Consider the following 17,428-nt stretch of genomic DNA (forward strand, 5'->3'; position numbering starts at 1 on the left):
CCACAACGACAACACCCTTAATTGAGGAATCTTTCTCCCTAACTTTTTTACATTCCTTGGTTTTCCTTTTGGTTCAATTAAAAACTTGCTATCTTCTTTAGAGCATCTGTGCCAGTCTACTTGATTGTGAGACTTTGGACTCCACTAAAGCCAATAAATGGTAAATGTTTTTAGTTTACAATTTTAAGAAGATATTGTTCAAAATTGTGATTGTTAAGTAAAGTTTCCATTTGTATGCCTTACAGAACTCCTACATAATAAGAATCTATCATACAACATGACAGGAATAGTTTTTTATACATCTAAAGGCCAATTTTGATAATTGTTTTGGAAAAGGGCATACATAAACACATTGGATTCCCCTATAAACTTAAATACTCTGTATTAATTATTGTTTTTTTATTTCTTTCTCATGTGTGTTGACAAATACTACTGTGGGTAAAATGTCAGCGCAAGCCTAATTTTCACTCAGATTGTCCTCTAAGATGTTAGCTACTTATGCAAGTAAGCCTGAGATAAACATCCCTCATAAAACTGCAGGTATCCTTAGTAGTACTAGAATCATAATGCCATAGAATAAAGGGCCTTTCAGACAGTTACCCCTTAAAGTGGGCTCTTGCATTTACCATTCACAACCTTTCACATGTACATGGTATTATACATGTTTTTAATGCTTACTGCAAAGTATGCCTGATCATGAAAGCCACTTTTCTTACTGTTGCATTTGCCTTATCTTTTATGTTGGCTAGTTAATTTCAGCATTTCAGGTTCTGAGAGGTTTTTCGCAATGTCTTGAATTTTTTATACAGGGAAAACTCTTGGCTCAGACTATGCTTTTGCATTTTAAAGTTAAGAAAGAGTTTCTTCTCTCTTCGATTCTATACCTGCCAGAATCACATCAAATCTACTTTTGAACTTTATGTATATCGTAAAGCTAAGTCACAAAGTTTGAATTCGAGTTCGAGTTCGGCAACAATAAAAATTGAATTAAGTTTGACAAAGTAAAAAAATTGAAAAAAAAAATCGACATTAAATTCGCCATATATAAATTTATTTAAAAAAAATAAAAAATATACATTTTCAATTTTTAACTATAAAAACCAAAATAAAATATCAGATTCTATTTTAAAAAACATAAGATCAATAGAAAATTACCAAACTTCATTTTTAAAACACATAAAATAAAAAATATATTAATTTTTATTTTAACTTCAACAAATTAAAAAATACTTTATTCTATTCTATTTAAAAAACACATTACTAATAAGTAAATTAAAGAAGATGAGTTTTTAACTATTGTCATTATAAAATATAAAATTGTTGTTTAAACTTTAAAATATACTTTTTCCCTTTGGCTCGATATGTTTTTCAATCTTCCAATGCGAAATGCCTTTGTTTCAGTTTCTCTGCAGTGATGACCTCCGCCCTGTTACGTGGATGCCTTCAGACCACAACAAATTCATTTTGCCCTAGCTGCGGCGAATCTATTGTCCCCTAGCCACAGTGAATCTATTGTGCCCTAGCCACAGCAACAGAAAACACCTTCAACGGACTTGTAATATCTTCTGTTGATGTTGGGGGTCGTTATTTAGTTAAAAAACTATCGAAAAACCCTTAAAAATTCCTTTCTAAAATAGATTTTAATAATACCAAAGTCCTGTTTTTTTCAGTACGAATTGCAGACGAATTTTAACAAATTTTATTAAGTTTTGACCAGTTGCCGAATTTTGAACTTGAAGCTGAAAGTTCAGCGAACCTTGTGACATAGTTGTAAAATGTTTGCATTTTTCCAATGGAATGAAAACATCATTGATAATCTAAGTTGCCAGTTCTGGTATTGGTTTGGTTTCAGGTTTGGGGATTTGGTTTGTGGGTTTGGCTAAAACTTTTTGGGGGGTTTGGGTTCATTTTGGGTTTGTTCGTACCAAACACATGTAAAAATTATAAACAACAAAACTACCACAAAATTGAATCTCATTTAAATTTCAAAACATGCATGATATGTATAAAATATTCATCATTCAAACTTCAAGCTCAGTGTTAAAATAATAATATCAAGTTCAACTAACAGATAGTTTTTAACTTTTAATCATCAAATGGATTTTCTAAATCATCATTATCATCAGAGTTTTTAACTTATAATCATCAAATAGAGTTTCTAAATCATCATCATCATTGACATTAGATTATGTAGGAACATTAGATGAACCACAAGTAGTGCTAGTGCCAATTGCACTAAACTCCTCAAATGCAATATGCTGAGAAGTGGAATCATCCAAATTAGTATGCTTTGGCTCTATATCCCACAACTTCAAATATCCTTGTTTGTAGTCATATTGTTTGTGTGAAAAGAGACACAAGTTAGAATGCACATATACTAAGTTCTCAGCCCGTTTTGACTGCACTTTATTGGACTTTATTGAGTGGATGAAAGAATATGTGCCCCAATTCCTCTTATAGATGCAAATGAACTAGCAACCTATGAAGACAAATTAAATAGGTAAAGTTATACATTATAAAAAAAACTTTAAATGAAACTTTAAAAACTAAAAACTAAATATTTATTAAACTTATGATCAAATTTTGATTGTGAGGGGCTGTAGGTGTTGGAAGAATTGGCCATGGAAGTACCACCAACTATGAGCAGCCTTTAAGAACCTATCACAAAGAGCTTCAATACTTTCACCATTTGAGTGCACAAAATTAATGGACTCACTCATGACTAAATCCCGCAATTCTACCCTTTAGCCATTTCAAACTCTCCATATGGGGGAAGCCTTCTTGGCACAAAAAGAGTCCGACTACTGTAGTAATGTAAAGGCAAGAAGATGTAATGGAGTGGTCATATTGTTCCATTTTTCTTCAACAATTGCATGCACCTGTTTGAAGAAAGTCTCCTTAGGGTCTTGCTCTTTCGCATTTATGATGCACTTCATCTTTTCAAGCATTGAGTCGATGCCATCATATATCTCTTCAATGCAAGGCATGTCCATGTCAATATAGCTAATCGTGCTCATAATGGGCCCGGTGAGGGTCTTGCTCTTTTGGATTTATAATGCACTTCATCTTCTCAAACATTGAGTCGATGCCATCATATATCTCTCTAATGTAAGGCCTATCCATTGCAGTATAGCTAATCATACTCATAATGGGCTTAGTGAAACTAAGGAGATATTCTACACGATCCCACCATGAGTCATCAAATATCCTTTGCTTAATTTTTGTTGCCCTCTCTGTGCTGCTTTGCCTTCTTATAGATTAATTTTGGTTAATGACCAGCCAAAATTGTCTCTCTAACTTTCACAAATCGTCTCAAGATGATTGTGTTAGAGGTGATTTGGGTCTTTGCAACCTATTACAAAAAAAAAGATTATAATTTAAAAACAAACTTTAAAGAAGAATTAGAATACACGATCAAATTATGAAAATGTAAAATTTTATACTGTTTTACTTACCTTCAATAGCTCCAATTCAAAAATGATCTACAAATTCTTTTAGACATGTGGTAGTTGGTGATGAGTATTTGGATGTCCTCAGCCTCTGCATACACCTCTTTGATATAGTCAATTTTATTCCCAATCTTTTGTAGCATAAGATTGAGTGAGTGGACTGCACAAGGTGTCCAAAAGATATGTTGATATCGTTTCTCAACCAACAACCCAACAACTCTACAATTCTTTGTGTTGTCCTTTATGACTTGAATAATGTTACGGGGTTCCACTGTCTCAATGGCTGTGATGAGAATATCAGCAACAAATTGTCCTCCTTTTACCATCCCCTCACAATTTATGGGTCCCAAAAACATTGCCCCTTTAGGGGACATTGCTATGACATTGATCAAGGGACGTTTTTTTGAATCTTTCCACCCGTATAAAACAGTGGACACATTTGTCTAAATCCATGAATACCTTATGGGCTTCAATGAATCTTCAACTACCTTGACCTCTTTTTCCAATAAGGTGTCGCACACTTTCTCATAACCTGGGCCCTTGTACCCTTTAGGAGCTTTATTAACTGTCATGCCCCCTCCTTGATTGTTATATATAACCTAAATGAAGCACTTATTATTTATTAATTAATATAATATAATTACCAACGAATGATTATTACAAATTTATTTATTTATTAAATACTATTATTTAATTAATATTTATTACTAATAATATTCTTGAAATATTCAAATAAAAATAATTTATATCTTATGTTTATATAAAAACAACTTGGATTGTATAAATTTATGTAATGATTGTATTAAGCAACTATATTGAAGAGACCATGCATATCAAGCATGAAATAAAATCTTATGGCAATATTATTAATATTGCTGCCTCTAGGAGTTGTTTTAAGAAGTCAAACAACCTTCAAAGCCAACGCAAAGAGTGAGATATGATTAAAGAAAGCAAGACCAATATCTCCTGCGATTAAAAGACAAAACTATTATTTTGTCTAAGATCAATAGACTTAAATTTATAGAGTATTAACAGACCTATCATATGCTGACGTAAGAGAAGCAATGATAGTTTTAAAGGCAATAGTGACAAAAAATGTGAACAACGATACATGTTAAATCTGGTTGACTTCACAGCATTAAGCAAAATGAGATTCCTATTACAGCGACCCAAGAAGGCAAAGTCAAGTCCAAGGAAGTCTAATAACATAGGCGGGTTATCTCAGAATGGCATCTTTATTAAGGAATGTTTTTGATAAACTAAGTTATGATATAAAAAAGGCAGCGACCATGTAAGCGATTAGAAAAGAAGATACAAAAGGTTATTAATAGCGGTGATTATAATGTAAGCAACGATCAATATATGACATTAAAAGACAAGTGATTCATATTAATGCCACAAGTAGATTCAATAAGGTGGAGGCAACAATTAAGGTGAAAGTCTAAAGCAGCGATATCAGATATGCCGAATCTAATAAAGAGTATGATCTGTTAAAGGGGTGTCTAAAAAAAACATACTAATGATTAGGAAACAGAAAACATGTTAGTATGATTGTCAATAACGAGCGGTTGTTGAGGGATCAATCAAGAGGTGCGATAACTTAAGAAAAGGCAATTTGTTTTGAAAAGATGTGACTTGCTTGGAGATGAGTCTTCAGTTATGAAGAGACTTGTCTTTTAAATAAAAGACACATTTTTGAAGGTATAGAATAAGAGAGAAGAAAGAGAAGAGAGTGAAGAATAGGAGATTATTATCATCTGCAGATCCATATTCACTGACAGGCAGTAAACATCCTTGTTCTTGGTGATGCGCTTAATATGAATGCTTAATATATGAGGTACAATAATGTTCTTATGCAGAATTCAATAATAATACAATAATTATAATTATTATAATATTTATAAGAAACTGCTCTGCAGTAAAATATATATTATAATATTATCTGAAAATAAATATAAATATATAAATAGTAATTTGAATAAACAAGTAAATCTGAGATTATGAATCAGATTGAATTATCAATTCAATATCAGAAAGAAGATTATGTTTTCACTGATTGGATTCATGTTAAGATAGTTTATCTCCTAATCAATTTGGTTTAAGACTTAAGTCATAAGTGTGTTGAGTTGGAGTAATTATGGTTAAATGAGGCCTAAACTTAGTAGGGGACATTACATTAACTTTTTTCAACATCTCTTTCCAATATGGTCAGTGAACAACATTGAAAGCCGATCCATTTGCATAAATACATCTTGCTACATGTTTGTCGGCAGTGTCTTGACTCTCATTTTGAAATGTAGTTTTCAAAGGCCCTTTTGATCTTTTGACTACAGTGGGTTGTTCACTTTGAAGATGAGGTGGAACCAAAAATGGGTGGCTTTCTACCACAATATCAGGATTAGATGGGGGGTGTATACCCTTTGATCTTTTTTAAGGGATGATTTAATCTACGAGCTTCCTGTTCATCTGCTTCTTCTTGCTCCATAATATATGTCATCACTATCTCAGATGGCACAGTGTTGTGACGTTTTCACACATCGCCCCATTGCAAATGGGGACCCTTGCTTTTTTGCTTTTTAGGGTTTGTTTTTTTTAGGTCTTTTAGGGTTTTGTCAGTTGGCTTTTGCATTTTTGAGTGTTGTCGGGGAGATCAATAGGATAGCAGGTCCTGTTGGAGTGAAGTCCTGATCCTGAAAATTTGGCTAAGTCTGAAAGTCCTGATCTTGAAAATTTGGCTAAGTCTGAAAGTCCTGATCCTGAAATTTGGCTAAGTCTGGAATGTCCTGATCCTGAAATTTGACTAAGTCTGGAAACTGAAAAACCTCAAAAAACTAGATTTTGCAATATAACTCCTGGAGGTCTGAAACCACTCTCAAACATCCTGAAAGTATATATGGAATATAACTTAAAGTAAATGTCACTTATACTTAAAGTCAAATTTCGCTCCTGTCCCTCTCCAAGGGTCCAGGGCGAAAAGGCTTATTTGAATCATTCTTGACCTTGTTTGGTCAAATTGAAACATCAAAGACACAATGAAGGACAAAATGAGCATGATAGAGCATCCAGACTTGACAATGAAATGAAGAAGTTTTTTTGCCTAGAAGGTCAAATTCGCTCCTGTCCCTCACTGAAGGACCAGAGCGCTTTTCTTTATATGCACAATTTTAGACCTTTTTTGGACATTAACTTTTATTCATAGCATGAAGTAAGGTGAAATCTTCCCTAGCAAAGGAAATTTGAGATGAAAATTGTAGTGATTTGGCCTTGAGGACAAAAATCGCTCCTGTCCCTCACTGAAGGACCGGAGCTTGATTTTCAAATTTGCACTGTTCTTGCAGGATCAGGACAATTTTATGATTGGAAGAGATCAAGGAGGGCATGTTTTGTCCATTGAATATAATTTAAGCAGTCTACAAAGGAGTAAATCAACCCAAATGACAAAAAGTGCTCCCGTCCCTCATTGAAGGACCGTGCCACTTTTTCAAGTTTCTCCTATTTGTTTGATATTTTATGGCAAAACTTGACTTGGATGGGAAGGACGAAGGATGTTTTATGCCTTGGACGCAATTGAGAGATTTAAAGAACAAAAGGGTACGCCAAGATGTCAAAAGTGCTCTCGTCCCTCACTGAAGGACCGTCCCACTTTTCCAAAAGTGCTCCCGTCCCTCACTGAAGGACCGTCCCTCTTTTCTAAAAATACAAATTTCTTGCAAAGGCAAGGCAAGTTGCGTGATTGAAATGAATGAAAGAGGGCAAGATTCATCCATTGAAGATAACTTGGAAGACTAGCAAAGGACGAATTGGCTTAAAAATGAAAAAGTGCTCCTGTCCCTCACTGAAGGACTGGAGCTTGAATTCCGAATTTGCATTATCCTTGCAAGATTTAAGTGATTTCGCGATTTGAGGAGGACAAGGAAAGTATGTTTTGCTCGTTGAATATAACTTGAATGGGCCACAATGGAGAAAATCGACCCAAGTTGCAATAGGCGCTCCTGTCCCTCTCCAAGGGACCAGAGCGATTTTTCAAAGGAAGCTCCTGTCCCTCTCCAAGGGACCAGAGCGAAGTTATCAAAATTCATTATTTTTTGCCTTATTTTAGCAAATCGCACTAGATGCCAAGTTCGCCAAAAAACTTCAAAATATTTTTAAAAATTCTAATTAAATTGGCATTTAATGAAAATCGCATAGCATTTAATAATTAATTTTGAGCCTTGGAAAATCGTTTTTTTTTTTATTATTAATTGAGGCATTTCGAAATTAATTATTATTAATTTAAAATTTAAAAAAAGGGAGCGCTTGAGGTATCATTTTTATTATTTTATTAAGTCGGCCTCTTCCTTTTTAGTTTTATTTATTTTTTTGGCCTATTTTCATCAAGTCGGCCTATGGGGAGGTGAAATGGTGAGCGCTCTATATATTTGGGGTGTGTTTTTCATTATTCAAATCATCCACTCATTGTTTCAAGTGCGATTTGGAGGAGCAAGGAAGGAGGTGCGAAATCTAGCTTGTGTGGAGCGAATTTCTACCAAGTGTGGAGACTAAGGAAGGTGAAATTCATCTTGAAGGCTATGGGAGAGGCGTATTTCTTGCTAGATTGGAGGATAATTTCCAGATTTTTGAAGACATTTGAAGGCGAATTTCCAGATCTTGAAGAAGCTAGTGGAAGATGGAGTTCTTTTCCAAGCTAAAGGGGGTGCATTTTGCTAAAGGGATTCTTGATCTACATTTTGCCTAGCGAATTCTCCTATTTTTGCATCATTTTTTAGAATTAATTCCCAAGTGAAGGTATGGCGTAATCACCTTGGCACCATTTTTGAAGATTTAAATTTTGCTTTGAAAATCCTAAATTAGGAAATGATAACTCAAGATTTATCATGAAGTTTCCTAAATTGGAATCTTGAATTTTCCTTTCTACACTTCAAGATATATTACTAATTTTGAAATGTTGTGTAGGTACCAAGATGGTGACTCCCAAGCTCGAAAGATCCACAAGTCGGAAGACTCTCCTCAAGGAAAATCAAGCCTAATCAAGGACGGTCAAGCAAGGACAAGGGCAACCTCCTCCAGCCTAGCATCGACAAGGACGGCCTTCTTTGGACTAACGTCATCAAGGGCGACCTTCTCCAATCCAGTATTACAAGGCGAGGTACATCATCATCCTGCAAATCAAGGACACAAGAAGTTAGAACAAGGGTTCGTTGAAGAAGCAGATAGTTCCAGATGAATTAATTAAAGCTAGCTTCTCAACAACACCAAGTTGAATATTTACCAAGTTACAAGTGTCAGACGAGGTGGCATCCTAGTCATCACTTCTCCGGTCAGTGTGGTCCACCTCAGCATTTCCAGATTCAATGTACCTAACTCATGGAAGGTGGCACAAACTCCGATGTACCTACCCCAGCTATCCATTGGTGGAATTTTCTAGAGAGGATATGTGTCCAAGCAATACAATTATTTCATTGGTCGAGCATTAAATGTTATGTAATGGTTGTAACAAACCCTAATTAGGGTTTTCATTGTAAAATCTTGGCCATTGATCTCGAATTGATCTCAGCCATCGAATTGTATTATGGGCACTATATAAACCCCGACTCTTCATTTTGTAAAACATTAGATAGATAAGAGATATAGATAAGTAATAAGATAGAATAGCAATTAGAGTAGAGAGAGAAGGCAAAGATTGTTGCCAAGATGTTGTTGTAAAAGACTTGTAACTTCATTGAAGAAATGGTGAAATTTATGGGTCGATTCGACAATTTGCATGGTCTTTATACTTCTCATGTTTGATTTCATGTTATTAGATGAGTGGAAGAAATGTGCTTGATTGATGGTGGAATTCGTATATCCATACTACTAGCAGTTTGTTGATTGCGGACTTGCCTTGTGTAGTCAACTGGAATCATTCAGCTTAAGCTTAACTCCAATTGTCGCTTCTTCATTGATATGCATCAACCTGATGGTGTCTATGCCTGTAGTGATGATTTGAACAACATAAAGCTTTCCTTCGAAGATCGCACTAACCTTGTGGAGATGTTCCTGTGATGTCAAAACAAGACTTAGTTAGAATTCTATCAAAGATCATTCATTGCTCTTACATTCTTAGTGTTAGGATTAGATCCTTTCCTCGCCCTCATCTTTTTTCCTTTTTCCAAATCAAAGCTAGTAAGAGCCTGTGTTCCAGCAATATTCAAAGCAGATCAGACGTTCAATCATCAAATGTAAGTCCCCTTGTGATTTCAGCAAATCACATCATACCACAGAGAGCTTATCCACACGTAGAGACCCTACCTACAAGAACCTTGAAGTCATCCCGATTGATCCTTTTCGCGACATCTTCAGCATTCGGAGGCTTTATTCAAGAGAGGATAAGGTACCCTTGGTTATTTTATTCTGTGTTTGATAGTGTACAAAATACACGTCAACACACAGGTACACTGTTCTTTCTAGGTGTTCCACACAAATGGGCTTTCACCCAAAAATATGAACTAGAATATTGTCTACCACATCCATTGCATTTCCAAATGTAACCCCCACCACTTGGAATTGGTTGTATCATTTCAACATATTTCCAGAGAGGAGAATTTGTATCTGTTTTGAATTTAGGTTAAGTTATGGAGGCAGAACTAGTTGCCATTGTGATTTCTATGGCAAGAAATTTTGTGAACATATTCAAAACAAAAATAAAAAAATGAACAAAAATGAAAAAACACATGTAGAAATCCTTGCTCTTTTGAATGTTTGATACATTTCATAAAAGAATGGAAAAGAGATAGATAAACAATACAAATAATTTGTTTCATGTTTGTAAAACAAAAATGGAGTAAAAAATTGCATACCTGTTTGCAAAAATATCCTTCTGTGATCTAATTAACAGCCAATGAAGAGTTGCAAATATGTAGGAATGAGGATGCAATTGTTGTTGAAGCTTCAAAGATCAATCTTCAACTACCTATGTCTATCCAACAAGAAAAAATGTATGCTTTTGTTAAAGCTGATCAGATTTATCTATATAGGTAATTTTAAAATTATAATATGATAATGATGAACAAATATGTTGACTGCTGTATGTGCAATGATAAATACTGCTAAATATTGTTTCCACAATATTAACTGCTTTTGCTTATTGCTTTAACTGCAGATTACAACATATGGAATGAAGTATTTCACACACAAGTGACAGTCACTCCCACTGCAGCCTTTCTTTTCACCTGTAACAGAATATTGGTCTTCTATCTGTTTATTCGTTACCTTTACATCCATCGACAGCATTTGGATTTATATCCGATGGTGATCCACAAAGGAGTCACGACTCCTTGTGGAACCGACATGATTCCTCAAGGAGTCGTGACTCCTATGTGGAGTCACGTCGGCAATATAACCAATGCATAACTCACAAATATATATCGTCGGTTTCTTAGCAAACTAATCGGTCAACAAACCCGATAATTACATGCTATTACTTGCAACGAATTGGTAATGTCAATTAATGAATTAATATAATTAATATTATAAATAATTATTACCAATCAATACATAAATGATTACATAAATATATATCTATATGTGATCAGAATAATAAGGATAGATATACGGATAAATACAAGACAAATGTCTAAGACCGTAAGGTCAATTAGACATTTGGTTTATCCAACTGATGCTATCTATTTTAACACTCCCTCTTAGCAAGGGAGGATAATCTTCTATCCTACAACACCTTATTATGATCACAATAGATTCATCTAGAAGAGAGAGAAATATCACCTCACTGTGAACACAATAGCTTCATCTATTGTGTGAGAGAAAGATATCACCTCACTGTGATATCAGGAGTTATGGCATATCCACGAATATCATGTCACATGATGTCCACCATAAATCTTTTAATGTAATATCCACCATTATGGCTTGTCCACGGATATCACGTCTCATGATATCCACCATCATGGTATAACTAAAGATACTACTTAATGGCATGTCCACGGATTTCACGTCACATGAAATCCACCATAAGTATCTCTTTATGTAATATCCACCATTATGGCTTATCCATGGATACCACGTCTCATGATATCCACCATTATGGCATATCCATAGATATTACTACAGAGATATAAGCCATTATGACATGTCCATAGATATCACGTCCCATGATATCCATCATAATGGTATGATCAATCAATATTGTAAGAGCGTCACCTTACGATAATGATAAGATGTACAAGTGTTCATTATTGAGAGATTGTCACCTCACAATAATGTTAACAGGGGCTCATCAAGTACCGAACCAATGTTGTCATGGAGTCGCACACATGACAATTAATCATGAACCATATCAGATTAATAAGTTGCATTAATAAGAGTTTACACTTTAAACATCTTATAATAAGAAAGAATACATTAGTATAATAAACAGTACAACCAAATCAATGATGCTGAGACTCAATCTCAGCTAGGGCTACATTTTCCACCATACCAAGCTTATCTTGAAAGTTCACAAACTTTATTCTGGAGAGAGGCTTGGTGAGAATGTTTGTTGTCAATTCATTAGTACTAATGTTTCTTAACTGAATAACATACCTTTCCACTTGATCTCCACATGCTTTGACCTTTCATCAAATACAAGGTTGGAGTCTGCATCACTCTTGGTGTATTCCAAGCTCATCAAGTATTCATCTATCCAGAAATATCATGACTTAGGAGTTAGTATAAAGGGCCTTTCAGTCTACATGGGACTCCATCCCATGAATCATAATCTTTTGACTGATCACTAAAGGAATCATCTCGACATAGTCCACTCCCTCTGAATCAATATGATCAAGATTCTCGGATATCAATCAAAGCATATCTTCTTATTTTCTCCCTCTGTCACGGAAGCATCCCTTACTCACATGGACCCAATAGAAGATGTCTAGCTTCAAGAGATTCTCATTTTCTAATATGATCCTCATATGTTTGAAAGTGCAAGATCCAAAATCACAGTGGAACTATTGTGATAAGTTCGAGCCCTAGACATGAATATGACAGTCCTGAGATTTAGAACAAAATCCCCTAGCAATATGCTCCCTCACTTGAAGAGCCCTCTTGTCTCACCTTTGCTTTGTAACCCTAGATGTCATCATCCCTTGTACAAATGCCTCAATAATTACCTCCAATGGACTAATGCAAATTAGCAAGTAGATAAAAAAATGGAAATGTAAAATCTCATAATCTCCACTCAAAACACTATAGCCTGAAAAACCAACAGCCTGTGGTTCTAAAGATGTCCCGTATGTAAGGGACAAGTTTCTCATAGTAAATAAGATATCCAGCTGCAGCTTGTCGTAACCAGACATCTATTGACAATCTCTTTCAAGTCAGAATATGAATCCATCTGAAACCTTTTGTGGAAGAGTTTCACCAACATCTGCAATGGAAGCTTGAGGCATAGTCCTGGTTGGACATTGCATCGCATAGTGACCATATTTGTCACATCTAAAGCATTGGATTTCTGAAATGTCCTTCCTTCATTTGTGTGTAGGAGCCCCATTTGATTCCTCATCTTTCTTTCTTTTGGAGTGTGCGGCAAGAACATGAATATCTTCATTTGCTATGTCCAATCCCTCTTGTGATTAGTCTCGACTCTTCTTGAATGCAATCAGTTTTTAGATGATCAAACTTAGGAAGTTTAGATCGTGCACTTATCCCTTGAATGAATGATTCCCAAGAAAAAGGGAGGCCATTGAGGGCCAACATGGTTAACTCTTTACTTTCAATTGTGTGATCAATGGTGGAGAGCTGGTCTCCAAGTTCTGTTATCCTCATAAAGTATGAGGTGATAGATTCTCCCTTGATCATCTTCACATGATGTAGTTGTTGTTTTAAAGCAAGAGCTCTACTATCTCATACATACTTTCCAAGGATTTGAAGATGTCATATGTCGTTTCCAGTTTTGAGATAATTGGAACAATGTGATCTTTCACAGCATCCACCAACATTTTCATGGCTTTATTGTTCTTTTTCATCCATTGGAGCTTCTTACTTTCTTCATCAGGTGCTGGTATATCCTTCTTTACGAATTCATCTAATTCGTTTTCCCTTAATGCAAGCATGATTCTAAACTTCCAAGATACAAAGTCGGAAGCTCCTTCGAGATGATCTTCAAATCTAACACCATTCACCATTTTGATTTATATATTGATGTTGAAAAAATTGAGTATATATAGGAGATAACTTTGTCTATATATAAATCTGATCTTGATCGTTTCCTTAAGCTGGCTCTGATACCATATTAAAGCTGGTCGAATTAAACTATATAGGCAATTTTAAAATTATAATATAATAATGATGAACAAATATGTTGACTGCTGTACGTGCAATGATAAATACTGCTAAATATTGTTGCCACAATATTAACGGCTTTTGCTTGTTACTTTAACTGCAGATTACAACATATGGAATGAAGTATTTCACACACAAGTGACAGTCACTCCCACGGCAGCCTTTCTTTTCACCTGTAACAGAATATTGGTCTTCTATATGTTTATTCGTTACCTTTACATCCATTGACAGCATTTGGATTTATATCCGATGGTGATCCACAAAGGAGTCACGACTCCTTGTGGAACCGACATGATTCCTCAAGGAGTCGTGACTCCACAGGAGTCACGTCGGCAATATAACCAATGCATAACTCACAAATATATATCGTCGGTCTCTTAGCAAACTAATCGGTCAACAAACCTGTTAATTACATGCTATTACTTGCAACGAATTGGTAATGTCATTTAATGAATTAATTTAATTAATATTATGAATAATTATTACCAATCAATACATAAATGATTACATAAATATATATCTATATGTGATCAGAATAATAAGGATAGATATATGGATAAATACAAGACAAATGTCGAAGACCGTAAGGTCAATTAGACATTTGGTTTATCCAACCGATGCTATCTATTTTAACAGCTTTGCCTCTTGGAATGAAATTTGCTGTTTGCCACAAAAATGAACAAAAATGAATTTGTTTTGGTGTTTTAAGTGTTTTGGAGATCACTTTTAGGGTTGAGGAGGTTGCCCAGTCAAAGTCAACCTCAAAAAATATTAAAAAATTATGAAAAAATTGAAAAATCCATCACTGGGCGTCTGGGTGCGGGTCAGGTTCATGTGGGTTCACCTGGGTTCGTCTTGGATGAATTGGGTGCTGTTTCAAAGCACCCCGCCAGTACCCACAGGCGCATCGGATTGGTACCTGGATCTTGTGCGAACGAATCCAGCAAAGTCTGGGGGCAAACCCAGCTATAGTCAATAATCATAAATAAAGTACTAATTTTAGATGCAAATCGTCTTTGATTGGTAATGGTTTGCAAATTTGCAGTAATCTTTGAGTTTCAGTATGTAAGAATATTCAACATTAATGATATGACAAAACAAAGTCATTACTCTTTATTAATTTATAATCTATTTATTTTGTAGAATGGGGATATTGTGTTAATGTAAGCTAAAATGTAGGAAGCTCTCCAATCCTTCAATTCAGAAGTTAAATTTAGGGTGTTCAATTCTCTATTACACAAGCTGTAAGCCCTGGATATGTATTGCCATTGGTGTGCAACATCTAAGCTTGTGTTTGTATTTTGTATTTTGTCATAAACAGGGCCTTTTTCTGAACTTGATACTTACGTTGAGAAAATCATCAGTCTTACCTTCCACAAGGATGACCAGTTGGAGTCATCTGTCTCTGAACTATCTGATGATGAGGTGTCACTACCATGTGATTTTATTGTCTAACCTTTTGTGTCCATAGAAATTGACATAATTTGTCATGATAAATACAGCTTGCGAAATTATGTAGCGTTCTAAATTGTAGATGTGAAGCTTCTAAATTTTAGATGTGAAGCGTATGTTCATAGTAAAAAGTAAAAACCATATTTTTAAAATTGAACTCCTTTAGCCACAGTCAAATCAATTGATATTCCATGAAAATACTGAGCAGATTTATGTTCCGATAATCAGTAGACAAAAGAATTGATGTAAATTCTCATCAAAATAAGAATCATAAGTCAAAAGATTTTTCTTGTGACGATTGTAAATATTATTGTGATGTTTACTTAAAAATTCGAGTATTGGTAATCACACATCAATGACAAATCAAGAAGCAAAATTTTCACAGATATACAGGGAGCATGCTTGGTCAAACATATCAATTTTTATTTTCTGTATGGCAATATGGGTTGAGAAAGTTTGTACACAATTTCAACTCTTATGCCTGAGGAAGACTGCAGGTTGTGAGACCAAGTGCTTTATTTTATGTGCAGATTCATATAAACTCCATCATGTTCATACGAGACTATTATGTAAAGCTAAATTTTTCATGACCTGCATTTTTATATCAAACTTTTTCTATATTTGACATGCCTCGGTTGTCATTGCAGCATGGTAAATGCATTCTCTGAAGGCCTCGTTCTAACTGATAAGAGCGGATTAAGTCAGCAAACGCTGTTAGATGTCTTGGTAGGCTTGCTAATACATAATTTTGTGGGGAACCCTATCTTTTATTTTGGAACTTTTGAGCATACTTTTAAGTTAAATTCTATCACAACTAGTAGGTAGGTCATAAAATGCAATGCTACGGAAAGGACATTGCAAAGAGGAAATTGGTTTAGGATAGAAAATCAGTGCTATCTTTTTCTAATGCATTGATTTATGACAGGAATTAGGTGGAATCGGCAATCCAATGTTTAAGTTGAAAGGGCCAGCTATGATTCAACAGAAATTCCCCCCAGCATTTCCATTGAAACATCAACAGAAGGATATGCGTTTAGCACTTGCCCTTGGAGATGATGTTGGAGTATCTATGCCTGTAGCTGCTGCAGCCAATGAGGTATCCTAAGTTTATCTTCCTCTCTTCATCTACTGGAATGAATTTGAAAGCTATGCTAGCAATTGGCTCGATACATTTTTACAAAAAAAAAAAAAATATACTGGGTAAGGAGTTCTAGCCTTCGGTCTAATCTTGGTAGTCTGGTTTTTGAAATTCTTAAGGTTTTCAAGAAGGCCAGAAGCATGGGGCTTGGTGATCATGACTTTTCAGCTGTCTATCAAGCAGTGAAGGAACCATAAAGAGCTTGTAAATCTCATGTGCACATGATGTCATGGATGGTTGGAATCAAACCATCAAAATAGTAGAATGACCAGATGACACTTGTGCATACTCATTCTTCAAATATCCTGTGTCACATTTTGAAGATGGTGGATATGATATAACTTATTGACTTGAGAGAATCACGCCCTTCAAAGATATTGAGACAAACAATTATATTATATGTTCAGTAAACATGTTGCACCTTATTCATCGTGATTTTTTCAGCTGCATACAGTTCTCTGAATCATGTCAATTCTACTCAATTAATTGATTTTCCCCCTTGCAATTTCAAAATAAAGATTGAGAAAATATATCAGTTCTTCATGAAACATTTATTTATATATTTATACTTACTGGCTATATTTCTTAGTACTCCTTTAGAGTAATTTTACTATTAATTAGGTAATTGACTTAATGATAAGCCTTCTGATGAAATGAATCATCTTGATTCAGATCAAGTGACAGCCCCTTTCTTGAGTGATTGTTTACGGCATTTTAACTTGTTTAAGGATGAAATGTTAATGGTCAAAAAGGGATAGAGATTCTGCCATCTTTTCGATGAAGTTCTGAATCTGAGCTTAAACACTGTAAACAAAGTGGGCTTTAGATCCTTTTGTCCCGATGTGGAGGATTGCAAACGTTCCAAGATCACAAAAATATGAGTTATATTACATTTATGTTCTAGACCATAGTAATGGCAAAAATCAAAATTCAATGATGGTGGTCCAGACTAAATAACAGTTGCAACTCCTTCAATTTTGGCATGTATTTAGAAATTTAAGTAACATACGTTTTTAATTAATGAGAGGGACAGGAAAAATAAATTAGCAATCAGGTAGTTACTTCAAGTTTA

The 17,428-nt window shown here is 34.9% G+C and overlaps 1 protein-coding gene across 1 annotated transcript in view; it reads left to right on the plus strand.

The window, feature by feature from the left end:
* LOC131050382 (glyoxylate/succinic semialdehyde reductase 1) overlaps positions 1-16,935 on the plus strand; it is a 36,724-nt gene extending 19,789 nt beyond the window's left edge. The window contains exons 6-8 of the mRNA XM_057984541.2: positions 15,866-15,944; positions 16,144-16,314; positions 16,476-16,935. Coding sequence (XP_057840524.2) covers positions 15,866-15,944; positions 16,144-16,314; positions 16,476-16,553 — 328 coding nt within the window. The 3' untranslated portion in view covers positions 16,554-16,935. The remainder of the gene's footprint in view (positions 1-15,865; positions 15,945-16,143; positions 16,315-16,475) is intronic.
* Positions 16,936-17,428: the final 493 nt, after the last annotated feature.

Source organism: Cryptomeria japonica, chromosome 1 (assembly GCF_030272615.1).
Source record: "Cryptomeria japonica chromosome 1, Sugi_1.0, whole genome shotgun sequence".
Taxonomy (NCBI): Eukaryota; Viridiplantae; Streptophyta; class Pinopsida; order Cupressales; family Cupressaceae; genus Cryptomeria; species Cryptomeria japonica.